The sequence below is a fragment of the Caenorhabditis remanei genome, chromosome I (assembly GCF_010183535.1).
Source record: "Caenorhabditis remanei strain PX506 chromosome I, whole genome shotgun sequence".
Taxonomy (NCBI): Eukaryota; Metazoa; Nematoda; class Chromadorea; order Rhabditida; family Rhabditidae; genus Caenorhabditis; species Caenorhabditis remanei.
In genome coordinates, this window is record NC_071328.1 from 891,817 (window position 1) to 906,479 (window position 14,663).

At 35.0% G+C, this 14,663-nt stretch overlaps 4 protein-coding genes across 4 annotated transcripts; 3 read left to right on the forward strand and 1 right to left on the reverse strand.

Moving 5' to 3' along the window:
• Positions 1-823: 823 nt before the first annotated feature.
• On the forward strand, positions 824-2,204 carry GCK72_000114 (uncharacterized protein; the record flags this gene model as incomplete). Its single annotated transcript, XM_003096785.2, has 5 exons — positions 824-1,005; positions 1,506-1,568; positions 1,692-1,793; positions 1,849-2,089; positions 2,133-2,204. 5 exons carry the CDS (start codon positions 824-826, stop codon positions 2,202-2,204), a joined length of 660 nt encoding a protein of 219 aa, XP_003096833.2.
• A 2,755-nt stretch (positions 2,205-4,959) lies between these two features.
• On the forward strand, positions 4,960-5,628 carry GCK72_000115 (uncharacterized protein; the record flags this gene model as incomplete). The annotated part of the gene is made up of 4 exons (XM_053722275.1): positions 4,960-5,114; positions 5,168-5,230; positions 5,280-5,517; positions 5,566-5,628. The coding sequence occupies 4 exons, from the start codon at positions 4,960-4,962 to the stop codon at positions 5,626-5,628; spliced, it is 519 nt and encodes a 172-aa protein (XP_053590920.1).
• Positions 5,629-6,411: 783 nt separating this feature from the next.
• Positions 6,412-6,710, forward strand: GCK72_000116 (uncharacterized protein; the record flags this gene model as incomplete). Its single annotated transcript, XM_053722276.1, has 2 exons — positions 6,412-6,569; positions 6,617-6,710. 2 exons carry the CDS (start codon positions 6,412-6,414, stop codon positions 6,708-6,710), a joined length of 252 nt encoding a protein of 83 aa, XP_053590921.1.
• Positions 6,711-7,436: 726 nt separating this feature from the next.
• On the reverse strand, positions 7,437-12,036 carry GCK72_000117 (uncharacterized protein; the record flags this gene model as incomplete). The annotated part of the gene is made up of 6 exons (XM_003096775.2): positions 7,437-7,700; positions 7,893-8,021; positions 8,898-9,211; positions 9,263-9,380; positions 11,799-11,891; positions 11,935-12,036. 6 exons carry the CDS (start codon positions 12,034-12,036, stop codon positions 7,437-7,439), a joined length of 1,020 nt encoding a protein of 339 aa, XP_003096823.2.
• Between the last annotated feature and the right edge of the window lie 2,627 nt (positions 12,037-14,663).

Sequence of the window (14,663 nt, forward strand, 5' to 3'; positions counted from 1 at the left end):
CGTAAAACTGTATTAGAGCGACATGTCGCTCTATTTTTCGAACAGGTTTTTGTTGTTGTTGTTCTACTAGAGGCTGTCGTTTTATTTTCGACAGAAGTTCTACAAATCAGTCAGGTTGGATTTATGCGAATAAAAGTTGAATCAGAAGAAAAAAACATGAAAAATTAATGAAAAAACGACGAAAATACCCAAAAAAAAACAAAGAAACAGTCGAAAATACACACGACGGCCGCTTCTGTCTGCGGAGGGTGTTGATCTATTAGATGCTTCCCCGTTTGCTGAGATAGCTCACCCATTATTGTCAACATTTTCTAGGAAAAAAACGGAGACGAAAAATGCCACCAAAAAAGGGTTCCTCAAGTGTTTTGACGTGCCTCCGGCTGAGATTAGGCTGATGGTGGGCGTCAAGTGGCATAATAACAATGAGCTATAGGTACTAACCAACAATGTTTCTTATTATGTGAACTATTAGTCTTCTAGAAATTTCATACCAAAAATTACCAAAAAAAAAACAAAAAAAAACAAAACAAATTTTTGAAAAAAATTTTCGCCGCCTATAGGGCATCAATAATATGTACTGTGGTCTATTTGTTTGAAATAACTTTTCAGATTTTTTGTTAGTTGCATTGTTTGGATATGACTCAACATACATAGTCCCATTGTTTGTTGAAAAACTGAAGACAGTTTCACTCTTTTATCACCGTTTTTATGGTACAGTCCCTATAAAATCCGACCGAGCTTGCACATTCAGTCACTTGCTTGCAATGGTTTTTTTTCAACGTAAAAAAATTTCCTTAGAAACAATAATGTGATTTCAGCTAAAATGAGTGGTCGCCAACAACCAAGAACGAGAATACCGTTTGAAGTGGAGGAAAGTCGAGCGCTTGTGAACTACGTGCTCAATCGGGGAGGTCGTTATATAACTCGTCATGTTCCTTTGTATGTATTCAAGGGTGCAAAGGATGAACTCAATTCTAACAGGACTCCAGCTGTTCTTTATTCTAAGTATGTTTAAATATTGTGATTTGAGTGGATCAGCTCATTATAAGAAGTCCAACATACAGTACCATGCAGTAAAATATACAATTTGGCCGTTTTTAGTTGAGGGCGTTCCGGTATCACTGATTGTCCCACATAGTAAAATACGTAAAAACCATACAAAACAAAAGTAGAACTCCATTTTTGTAGTTGACAACTTTTTTGTTCGGACACTCCCTAGAGAGTTATGGTCATTTTAAAGGGACAGCTCAAAAATCACTATATTTTGCACTGCAATGGGACGATTTGAGGGAGGAATTACTTTGTCAATAGGTTCTAGGGAGTGTCCGTACAAAAAAGTTGTCAACTACAAAAATTGACAAAAATGAAGCTCCACCTTTTATATATAATTTAATTGGTGGGACAATCAGAGATACCGTAACACCCGCTGGTCATTTTCAACTGAAAAATGCCAAATTGCATAAGTTACTGCACGGTACTGTAGAAACAAAATTAAAAACTTTCAGATACAACTTTGACTTGGCAGTTAAAAAGAAGACAAAAGAAGAGCTTCGAATGGAATTTGGAGAGTGAGTTTTTGATAATTTTTTAAATTTTAAATGTTGTTGGTCAACATTCTATTTGACCATCTTGACCAATGATGACCAAGAATTGTGACCAATAAAGCGGTTTCAAACAATTTTATTTTATAGTGATCCAGTAACTCCACCAGCTGACGTTTTCAAACCAAACGCCAAAACTGAAAAAAAGAAGAAGAAAAAACATCATCGTCAGTTGCAGCTCGAATATGAGGAGTGAGTCTTTCACAATTTTTCGTGGTGTTGTTTAAACCAATTTTTCGTTTTATAGTGATCAAGTGACTCCAGCAGCCGGAGACGTCGTTGTACCAGCTGATGCTGAAAACCAAGACAACGTGGATCCAGGTGCAGAGGAGCTTCAAAATGATCAAAGTGACAGTGACGGAGAGGAAGAACCACTTGTTGATTTTTTCGCTGATTTAGAGGAAATAACTCGTAATCTTGGAGCCCGCGGTATGAGATATATCCAGCGTATGGAAGAAGTCAATCTCGATAATGAAAGTGCTGACGAAGTAAGAATGTGTAGCCTTTTGTTTTTATACATAACAATTTTAGGATACTGTGGAGGAAAAAATCCGCGTTTTTCTCGAAGGTGGATTAAGAGCGATCGGGCACTGGAATGTCTGATTTGATATTCGATCTTGATTTGCTTTATACTTCTTGTGATTCCAGCTAGATTTGAATAAATTCCTATTACACCAAGTTTTTACAGATACACCAAACTCAAATAACAATTTGTTTAGATTGCATAACATTGTCGGACTTTTAATGACACGTAGTCAATAACTACTACAGGTTTAACAAGGGAACCTCAAGGGGTCGCAAGTTTGGAATCGTTCCAAATTGCTACCAGGTATTGAGGACAGCTTGAATAGGCATATTCCAAATTTTTGTGTTGTACTCGTCACTTGCCGCTGAGACAACTTTTTTTAGCAATTGTCAGTTTATTGCAAAATATTTCAAATTTTCGGAAATATTGTACAGGTCATTCACAGAAATCCATTTTTCAATTCGCTTGAATAACATTTTGAAATTTTAACGGTCTAATATGAATTCTTGATCCATAGTCTTCTCAAAATTCATGTGGTGAGGTGAATTCAACATGCCATATATACTTTTTTGCAGGAGGCCAAACCATTTCAACACCGTTCCTCTCCTCCAACACACCACTCCGCTCGCCTGTTGATTTTGTCGACAACCACACATATATTATTATTTTCTTTATTTCTTCTGGAAATTATGTGATTTATTGAAATTTTAATGTATTGATCTTGTGCCAGATCATGAATCAATTTCGAGATCATGAACCAATCTTCAGTATCATATTCTGACGAAAAAAACCAAAAAGCTGACTCTTTTGTCATCATTTTGAAAACATATTGTTATCTTTTCTAAAGCCCTCTATTGTTATGTTAATCATACCCCTTATAGGCACCTCCTCTTGTTGGAGATTATTCTTATTCTTATTTTTCAACAAACCATGTACATTGTGTTCAGTTTCTAACAGGGTACAGGTTGTTATTAGTAAACTATGCGGTTGTTGTCTTGCATTCTACCTGGAGCGTTTTTGATGTTGTGATTTTAGATATTTAGAGCGAAGAGTGTGCATAAGAGGTTGCCACTGACTCTCATTGAAAAATTCGAAAAAAGTCACTTACCATATGTTTCTAATAGCAATCCAATTAAATCCTCCTCTTCTGTCTTTTTGTAAGTTTTACGAGGGACAGAATATTTTTTCCCTGCCATCTCTCACTTTTGGAAATAATACTTTCGCGATTTTTGGTTAGTACTGCACATTTGCATTGTTTGTGAGCTCTTTTCACTTTCCCATTTTTTGTGGGTGGTGGTCTTCAAACTTTGAATATCTTCTATATTCCGTGAGAACAAAAGTTGATCGAAAAGCGTGGAGATGACTCATCATAGTCCCATCGTTTGTTGCAGAACTGAATGCAGTTTCACTCTTTTATCACCGTATTTATGTGCAAGGGTCTCTCCAACTTCCGCGCTCTATCTTCTTCATCAGTTCCTATAAAACCGACGAGGCGTGCACATTCAATCACTCGCTCCGTTTTTCTTTCGAACGTTTTACTTAGCAGAAACTAGCAATATAGAAGCGTGGAGTGTTGCCCTGATGAGGTGGAGTTCCGTGTTGCGGAAAGATTGCTTCTGTGCTGCTCTGCTGAAATTAGACCGCTGCTTCCTTTGCTATATTTTATTGCACCAAAGACCGTTTATTATTAAAGTAAATTTATTTATGAACCTCAAATTGAACTACAACCTATAATAAATTTAAATAAATATGAACATTTTAGAATTCACAAAAATGTATATAAGACGGTGGAAATTTCAAAAGTTCAGAAACTTGAAGAAAAATTTCAAATATTCAAAAATATTTGGACCACACCAATTATGACAGAGCAGATTTATTAAAATATAAAAACTGGATAGCAGAAAATTCTGGACCAATATTGAAGATCTGAAAAAGAAAAATTTTCACGTGAAGTTTATTTTGGAGCAGATTTTTCAATTTGAGAAATCTGGACAGAAAATTTTTTTGTTGTTATTTTTGCCGTGAGTTCCAACTCATCCGTTTTTCGTGGTTTTCGAGTAGAAATTTAAACTGGAAATTCTGGATCGGGCGGTATGATGAGAAGGTGAAAAAATAGAATCTTCTGAAATTTAAAATATCTCATTCAACACCTATCTGCAAATATCGTTAATTTTTTGAAAAACGAAGAAAACAAAATAAAATTCTGAATTCGAAACAAACACTTGAAACCGAATCAATAAAACTGACTTTTTCCAAATTTGTTTGATTTGAATTTAATATTAATGATATTTGCAGCTAGGTGTTGAATGAAATATTTTAAATTTCAGAAGTTTATATTTTTTCGCCTTCTCAACATATCTCCCGATCCAGAATTTCCAGTTTAAATTTCTACTCGAAAACCACGAAAAACGGATGAGTTGGAACTCACGGCAAAAATAACAACAAAAAAATTTTCTGTCCAGATTTCTCAAATTGAAAAATCTGCTCCAAAATAAACTTCACGTGAAAATGTTTCTTTTTCAGATCTTCAATATTGGTCCAGAATTTTCAACTTGGAAAATCTGCTATCCAGTTTTTATATTTTAATAAATCTGCTCTGTCATAATTGGGGTGGTCCAAATATTTTTGAATATTTGAAATTTTTCTTCAAGTTTCTGAACTTTTGAAATTTCCACCGTCTTATATGTTAAAAAATAGTGAAATTTATGACTTCTCAACTCGTAGGAGTACTACTCTAAGCGAGCACATTCAACCAGTCTCTACGCTTTTCTTTGATCATTTTTTTGTTAAATTTTTTCCTTTTTTCCCAAAAACAAATTTTCTTTCAGCAGCATGAGATACACTTGGCAGGAAATGAGAGAACTTGTCAGATTGGCGCTTGATTCGGGTGAATACGATTCTGATACAGGGGTTCCTGATCCCGTTTTTGATGGACAAATATTTAGGGAAGCATTTCCACTCAGAACTCCATTGGGACTCTGTGCCAAGTACGTTGAAAACCAATTATAAAAAAAACAAAAAAAACTTCTGAATTTTTAAGATTTAACAAGGATTTGGCTGTCAGGGGATTAACTGAAACAGAGCTGTTAGAGCAGTATAGAATGTGAGTTGTTGAAGCGTTCAAAGTTGTAATGAATATTGTATTATTATAGTCGCAAAGTTGAAATTGGCGGAAAACATAGTTATAAACTGATGCCAGACGAAAACCGAGAATTTGAGTTAGATGGGGATGGCGAGGCGCAGCAACCAGAGCCAAGGAGAAGGACACTAACTCTCAAAACGTTCTTTAACCTTTTGGCAAACATGGTTTCTCAACTTGAAGAGGACAATCATGAGATGGCAGATCTCAGCAATCAAATCGCTGCAATCAAGGTCAACGAACGTGAGGAGGTGGTTTATTTATATACAGTACTACCAAAAACTATATATCAATTTTAGGAAGCCGTGGCTAATATGGTAAAAAGTTTTCTGATTCGTGGATTGGAGGGATGTAAACATTGATTCGGTCCAATCCGGAATTCGCTTTATTCATCTGTGGTTTTAACTGTAACTGAATAAAGATTGTTAACAAAACTATGGTTTTTTAAATTTGGATTTTACTTGATCAGAAATGGACAAAAAAGGCAGACGAACACAATTAGAGGCGTATAGAGCATTGAACGCTGAAGTTGAAGAGCGTATAATGATGTTTATGAGTTAGAACGTCGACTAGATAAATCAAACAAGTAAAGCTTCATATGATCCTCGAAACTTAATTCAACCAGAAATCTGACATCCTGGCAACAATTCTCTAAAAATAAATACGATAATTAACATACAATGGTAACGCATTTCATCTACATCTACAGTTCTTACAAACTGCATCATTGTTCGACTTTAAACTGATTTCCATTGTTTTTTAGTGTATTACTGTATTGTACCATAATTTCCCTGTTTGTAAGTTTCAAAACGAATAAATTGTTTCATCATTCTTACTGGCCTTGCGCCACACTTTGTTTTTTTTGAGTACACTGATAAAGAAGACAAAAAATGACTCAACATAGTTTGTTTAAAAACTGGCGACAGTTCTATTCTTTTATTACCGTATTTTTATTACAAAGAGTCCGTCACCTAATATTCCTCACTCCATCCTTATCATCATTCCTTATAAAAACCAACGAGACGCTGCACAATTTCTTGCTCCGCTTAAATTTGTTTTTATAAAAACTGATCAAACGTGCACAAAAACTTGTTCCGTAAAAATTAAAAAAAAAAATATTTATCAAACTTTCTACCTTCAGCAACATGAGCAAATTCACCGATGAGGATTGTCGTGATCTCGTCAGATTGGTTCGCAACGCGGAAGGAGTTAATTTCAAGCATCATGTCCCGATATTTGTTTTCAGAAGACTAGAATTTCAAGAGAGGTTCCCAAATGAAACTCCAATGTCGCTGAGTGAAAAGTACGTGAGAATTTTGTTGATTGAGAAATAGCAATTTGAGTTTTTAGGTATAAAAAGTTGACGGGCAAGGAAACTACAAAAACTACACAAATTGGGATGCCGGACAATTACTATGTGCCAGAATCCACAGGAAAAAACTGATCCAATTCATTTAACCTTTTCCCGTCGTTTTTTTTTGTCTGCAACTAATTTTTCTTGATTTTGGCAAGTTGCAACAAAGATGAAAATGAAAAAGATGTGTATTATTAGAAGAAAAAGAGATATAATTCATTTGCAAAAAAAATAAGCTGCAAATTTGCAAAAACTCAAAAACGTGTTTTCACGAACGGCGGCCGTGGGAAAGTTAGGCCAGTTGGGAGAATCGGGGTACTTAAAAAATCAAATATTAGGATGAATTAAGTGAAAACCAAGTTTTTGGTTTAAAAAAAAAGCTTTTTGAGGTTTTTTTTAAAGATAAAATTGTTGAGAGTCCATTTTTTCGAAACAATTGTTTTTTAAACGATAAAATGATGCTATTTCCTTTAAAACTCATTTTTCACTGAAAATTTTGTTAGAAAATTTCAGTTTCAGCAAACTTGGTGAAATGACAGTTGTACGTTAAAAACACGTATTTTTACTGAAAATTTAGTAAAAATACTGATTTTCATGGTTGTATTCTTTGCAAAAACTCAAAAACCCAAAAAAGTACGAAAAAAATTTTCCAAATAAAAGTTTTCAATTATTTTCAATTTAGTACTCCATTGCTGTCTGAATGGCTCTAATACGTAAAAAGGTGAATAAATCATTTTTAAATGTAATTTTAGAAAAAAGTCTATGTTGACTTAACTTTTTCACGACCGCCGACCCTTGACACCAAAAAATTAAAAATTATTGCAAAACAGGAACTTTATAAATTTTCGCATTCGCATACACTGCAATCGCCTTGCTATTCGGATCATACTGCACATTTCCAATCGGTTGACTCAATCCTTCCCAAACAGTTTTCCGTCCTTGAATATACGTATGACTATAGAAATCATAGACCGGGGTCACTGTCCCATCACACTCCACAGAGTACAGTATAGCACATCTGACAAAAGCGTTGCACATAGTGGAAGTGTCAATGGAAGGGAGGGTCCAGTTAGAAACGATCTGAAATTAAAACATTAAAAATTCTATTAGTTAGAACAAAGAAAAAAAAAGATCAAGCCACCTAGGGGACTCGAACCCCTGACCTTAAGATTAAAAGTCTCACGCTCTACCAACTGAGCTAAGGAGGCCCACGAAAAGAGGGGAGACGCGGGCGCATGATGAGAGTGAGGGAAAACGGGGAGGGACACTCACTTGCATTGTGTGTACATTCACCCGGCTGACCGAGAGAATCTTCTCGTCACGTCTTCTATAGAGAACCCAGATTCCGTGCTCTTCGGCTTGAACGTCCAGGCGGGATGAGGAGTTGGCGTAGATGGGGTCCTAAAAAAAGTTGGAAAAATTTTGAAAAATTTTGAAAAATTTTGAAATTAATTTTTTTTGCTTTTTGAAATTTTGAAAGTGTATCTTGTAACCAATTTTGTAAGGAATTGCTCAAATATATATATTTATCTGGTAGATCAACTCAAGGGCTACATTTTTGTAGTTGACAACTTTTTGATAGGGTTGCAGGCTTTCGAGATATGCGTCTTTAAAGTTGGAAATTGTTTGAATTTTAAAAAATTGAGTTATAAACAGCGAAATGTGATTTGAGCATAAAAATTTTCGGAAAATTCCATTTCTAACGTTAAAAACTATTCAAACCTTAGTTTTCTATGTCGGACACCACATTTTTAGAAAAAAAACAAGTTTGGCCGAATTGGTCTCAAGATGCACCACTATGAGAATGGATAACAGGGTTCGATCCCGCTTGGGGTCATTTTTTTGTCAAATTTGATTTTTTCTGGTTTTAATTTATTTTATCTTGTAGATCAAAACAAAAGCTACAAATTCGTTGTTGACAACTTTTTGATAGCTCTGCAGGCTTTTGAGATATGCGCCTTTAAAAATTAGTGCAAGATTTTTCGGATTTTTTTGCTATGCTATGTTTAAAAACGCATATCTCAAAAGTGGGCGGAGCTATCGAAAATCTGAAAACTACAAAAATAGGGATCTGGAACTGATCTGTAAATTGAATGTAAATTTGGAACTATGGAAACAATACATAACACCAAGGGAATCTCTCAAAGTTGGCTCAATTTTTTAAAACGGAATATTTTTAAAGGCGCATATCTCAAAAGTGGGCGGAGCTATCGAAAATCTGTAAACTACAAAAATGTAGCCCTTAATTTGATATTTCAGTTGAATGTCATAACTCACCAAGGAAGTCCTCAAATATATCGAGTTCGACTTCTCCGTCTTCAAATTATAGGCTATCAAGCGATCACTCTCACTATACCACATCGTGTTGTTATACACCATATTATCTGTCCCATCAAAGGGATACGGTAGAAACTGGACCGCCCGTGTCTCCGAACTATTCAACCGTCGATTCCCCTTGAATGATAGCATAGTATAGCCATGGGATAGTTCACAGACGTGCCAGTGACCACCGTCTAAATACGCACAGCCTTCCGGGTTTTTACGTTCCCCGATTAAGACGGGTTGACCAAATGAGACTTCCGCAGAGCATTCTGGAAAGAATTTTCTGATTAGGGAAAAGTAGATCAAAAATTTGAACCAACTTCTCTTAAGCTCCTTCACCACTGAGGGGGATGGTTGGCGAGTCGATGGTTTTTCCAGCTCACGGTAGTGCTTGAAGGAATGGAAGTGTTCCATGCACACCTTTCGAATGTGTTTTTTCTGGAAAATCCACCTTACATGGAATGTACTTCTGTTGCCCCCCCTAAAGTACCAATTTTTTTTGCTCATTTGATGAGTTTTCCCGAGAGAAAATGACCCATAAAGGGTTTTCCTGTGACGTGACCTCGTTTTTGAGAAATTGAGATTTTTCAAAAAATGCAATTTTTTCGAAAAATTTTTTTCATTAATTTTTTTCATTATTTTCCTGGTTTGTTCAAAAAAAGAGTTTAGAACATAATTATAGCAAATTTTATGTAGTTTTTGACAAAAATATGAAACTTATGAAAAAATAATTTTTTGGTCCTGAAAAAGGTCAAAATGTGACACCCTCCAAAAAAAAAATTTTTTTTTCGAGAGCGGCAGAGGTGACATATATGTGGTAAGAAAGTACAACTCATCTGGATCATTTTTCTATATAGCACTATAGTTGCTCCCTGGCAAAAATTGAGGAAAAAGTTGGTCTGAAAATTTTCATTTTTCGAAAAAATGTGACATGTTAGAAATGAGTTCGAATTTCTAACATTGAATAAGTTTCAATGAAAATCTTTTCAGAATAAAGATTTTCAGATTGTATTCCATGATTTTCAAACAAAAAAGTTCATCCCAGTTGACTTCTCTTGTCATAGCACTCGTTCAAATATTGCAAGTTTTCTCATATGGTGGAAATTCAATTGCTCATAACTCCTCTAAAACTGAAGCAAACAGGCTCAAAAACGCAGAAAAATTTAAAAATAATTCATGCTTCTCAAAAATCATAATTGGGTTGTTTTTCCAAAAATTATTTTTTTCGACTTTTGATAAGGGGGGACCACATGAAATTTTTCCAGAAACTTGAAAATATTTTTTTTTTTGAAAACAACTTAAAACAAGTTTATAAACAAGAATAGATGCTGAAAACCGTTAATTTGGGTTGTTTTCAAAAAAAAAATTTTTTCAAGATTCTGGAAAAATTTCATGTGGTCCCCCCTTATCAAAAGTCGAAAAAAATAATTTTTGGAAAAACAACCCAATTATGATTTTTGAGAAGCACTAGTTATTTTTAAGTTTTTCAGCGTTTTTGAGCCTGTTTGCTTCAGTTTTAGAGGAGTTATGAGCAATTGAATTTCCACCATATGAAAAAACTTGCAATATTTGAACGAGTGCTATGACAAGAGAAGTCAACTGGGATGAACTTTTTTGTTTGAAAATCATGGAATACAATCTGAAAATCTTTATTCTGAAAAGATTTTCATTGAAACTTATTCAATGTTAGAAATTCGAACTCATTTCTGACATGTCACATTTTTTCGAAAAATGAAAATTTTCAGACCAACTTTTTCCTCAATTTTTGCCAGGGAGCAACTATAGTGCTATATAGAAAAATGATCCAGATGAGTTGTACTTTCTTACCACATGAATGTCACCTCTGCCGCTCTCGAAAAAAAAATTTTTTTTTTTGGAGGGTGTCACATTTTGACCTTTTTCAGGACCAAAAAATTATTTTTTCATAAGTTTCATATTTTTGTCAAAAACTACATAAAATTTGCTATAATTATGTTCTAAACTCTTTTTTTGAACAAACCAGGAAAATAATGAAAAAAATTAATGAAAAAAATTTTTCGAAAAAATTGCATTTTTTGAAAAATCTCAATTTCTCAAAAACGAGGTCACGTCACAGGAAAACTCTTTATGGGTCATTTTCTCTCGGGAAAACTCATCGAATGAGCAAAAAAAATTGGTACTTTAGGGGTAGCAACAGAAGTACATTCCATGTTAGTTGAAAAATCAAAAAATTTGAAAAAAAAGTGAAAAAAAGAGAATTTTCTAAAGCTTGTAACTTCATTCGTTTTACTCCAAAATTTTCAAAACTATATTTTTCTTAAAGATCGAAAATAGGGCTACATTTTTGTAGTTGACAACTTCTTGATAGCTTTTCACGCTTTTCAGATATGCGCCTTTAAAGATAGCCTACTTCCAGAGCGCGCGCGAGGAGAGAGGGAAGAGACGCAGAGAAGCTAGACGCCCTCCTTGTTTTGCACGCTCTCTCGCCCCCAAATTTTTAAAGGCGCATATCTCAAAAGTGGGCGGAGCTATCAAAAAGTTGTCAACTGCAAAAATGTAGCCCTAATTTTGCTCTACAAGATGATTTTAAATTCAAAATGGTTTCAATTTAAATTCAGATTGCGTCATCGCCTCTAATTTGTTCAAAAATTAAAAATTACTGCTTTCAAAGACGCATATCTCAAAAGCGCGCAAAGCTATAAGAAAGTTATCAACTACAAAAATGTAGCTCTATTCTTCATCTACAAGAAAAATATAAAATTGGGACAAATGGGACAAAGTGTGACACCAAGGGGGTATGTCAAACATAGCTTTTTTTTTTTGATTTTGGCCTAAAATTTATAATTTGGGGATCCTAGACCGCCCTTATTAACTTACCGACACTTGTGCGTAGATTGGCATGAAAATAGTAGTATCATCATCGGTTTTTGGCAACCAATTTGAATTCAGCTCTCGTTTATGGCGGTTTGCCTGAAAACTCTCGTTTTTTCTATTCCACTTAACTACAGTATACCTGCAACTCCTGAATCTGCACATTCTGATAACAAATCCAACCGATCGATACGATAAGTAGAGCCCATGGGGCTCCGAATTTCAGAGAGTCCATATACTTCATATCGATGCTATATGTATATTCATACGACACGTCTAGCTAGAAAAAAAGAAAAAAAGTTGGAAAAAATGGAGAAGAAAAAGCCATAAAAAGTGAAGAAAGAAGAAAGGAGGAGTAGGTAGTAAATGGACTCAAAAAAATGAAAGAAGGAGGAGACAATTAGTTTTTTTTTTCGTTAGTCAGAAAAATGAGAAGTTAAAAATATACATATTTGTGAGTAGTAGCTTGTGCTAAGTTGGTTTTAGCGGGAAACACAAAAAAACGAGACGGACTAGTTTTTCAGGGTTTTGAGTTTGGTTTTTAGGTCAGTAGTTGAATTTAGTTGAATTTAACACTATGAATTATAATTCCAAAAAAAAAATACGGAAAAATCTAATTAAACGTTTTTTTTAATGTTTCAAACAGTAATATCTAAAAATTCTGCAGAGATATCACAAAATTGTTAAATGCAAAAATAAAACACTAGTTTTGATTTATCAAAAAATATAAATTGGGACAGTTGGGACAAAAAATGACACTTAGGGGACATGACAAAATTTGATATTTTTGAAAATAGTTTTAAAAAATTTTACTTTAATTTTTTCTATGACTCATATCACAAAACCCTAAAAAGCTATTTAAAAGTTGTTGACTACAAAAAAATAGCCCTAGTTTTGATTTATCAGAAAAATATAGAATTGGAACAGTTGGGACCATAAATGACATCAAGGGGACATGAAAAATCGATATTGTTGAAAATAATTTTTTTTAATTTCATTTTAGTTTCTTCTGAGGCACATATCTCAAAATCCTGAAAATCTATTTAAAAGTTGTCAATTATCAAAAATATAAATTTAGGACAATTGGGACAAAAAATTACATCAGGGGGACATGTCTACACATCTTACGCCCATTTTTTGCATTTTAAGTAATTTTCAGGATTTTAGAAGACGTGGATTCTACAGTAACCCATTAACATTCAAAAAAAGCAACCTTAAAACCATGACATAACCCATACACAAACATTGGAACATGTCTCCCCTTCTACTAATACCCCTCTCAAGAGCCCATATCGTAAGAGCATATGGTCATTGGGGGGTCAAGGATGATTTAGAGTAGGGGGGTGGTCCAACAAGAGTAATGAGTGGGGATAACAAGAGCCCATCAATTGAAATGAAAATGAGTAAAAGAGATGAGCCGCCGCTGTTTCTGAGTCTTCTCACATAAACAAATTAGAGGGTCTTTGGGTGTGACATTCGACACCGGACGGGATGAGTAGTTTTACGCCCATTATGGAGATGGGGAAATTGATATGTTTTTAAGATTTTGCAGCAGTATGTTGAAGAGAGGGTTGTGGGAGTAGAGTAGGTCAGATTGCATTGATGGGTAGAGTGCTGGAGCACCAGGGTAACACTTGCAGTTTTCAGTTAAAAATGAGCAGCTGAGAACTATCAGGGGCTTAATTATTGTAGTTTACAAATTTTTAATAGCTATTTACAATTTTGCATACTTGTCAACGGGCCGAAACGGGCCGACACGGGCCGGCTCGTAACTCCCCTCAAATTGAATATTATGAGCTGAAAAATATACAAAAATGTAGATCATGACGAGTTCTATGTCCGTGATATACTACGGACCGCATGGCTATTCGTTAATGTGCCGCGGGCCGGGAAAAAGTGCCGATAAACGCGAATATGGCCAAAAAGCCATTCTAGCCCGGCCCGCGGCACATTAACGAATAGCCATCCGGCCCCCGTAGCAGGTCACGGACATAGAGCTCGTCAAGATCTACATTTTGGTATATTTTTCAGCTCATAATATTCACTTTGACGCGAGTTACGAGCCGGCCCGTGTCGGCCCGTTTTGGCGCGGTTGACAAGTGTTCAATTTTGAGATATGCGCCTTTAAACACAGATAGCAGGAGAACCGAATATAGGTGTGTAGCATTGAGGGCGCATATCTCGAAAGCGTGGATAGCTATCAAAAAGTTGTCAACTACAAAAATGTAGCCCTAATTTTGCTCTACAAGAAAAGTATAAATTCAAATACAACCTAAACTTAACAACCTGTACAGCATGAAAATCTGACAAGGACAATTACTTACTAACATACTGTAAGGTCTTATTACTTTCTGTAAGGTAATGACTTGTCAGTGGTACAAACTTTGACCTCGTTTTTCTCGAATACCAGGCCTCGAGGGCAAAAACTGAATATGAATTTGGAATCAGCGTTTTCTCAGGACTCCAATGATATAGATCACATCCCATAACTCCACGGTCACCTGTAGACCTTCCCTAGTTAGTTCTACAATAGGGAGACACTGCGTACAAAAAAGTTGAGTATTAGGAAAATGAATGTTTATATTATAACCGAGGGAGTTTTTTTTTTCAAAAAAAAGTAGTGATGGCTAAAAAAGTGAAATTTTCCGGATTCTCAGTACGTTTTAATTAAATACAAAATAATAAAAAACTGTCATCATCAATTTTTTTAACCACTAGACAAGTTTTTTGTAAGATGTAACCTTGAGGTACTGTAAGGTCTGGTATATTAACAAAATTGACTTGGAAGTTTCGGTGCTACAGTATCCGCTACAGTATCCTGGTAAACATTTGGAAAACTATTGCAAAAGTCGTACAGAGATGTTTTGAAAC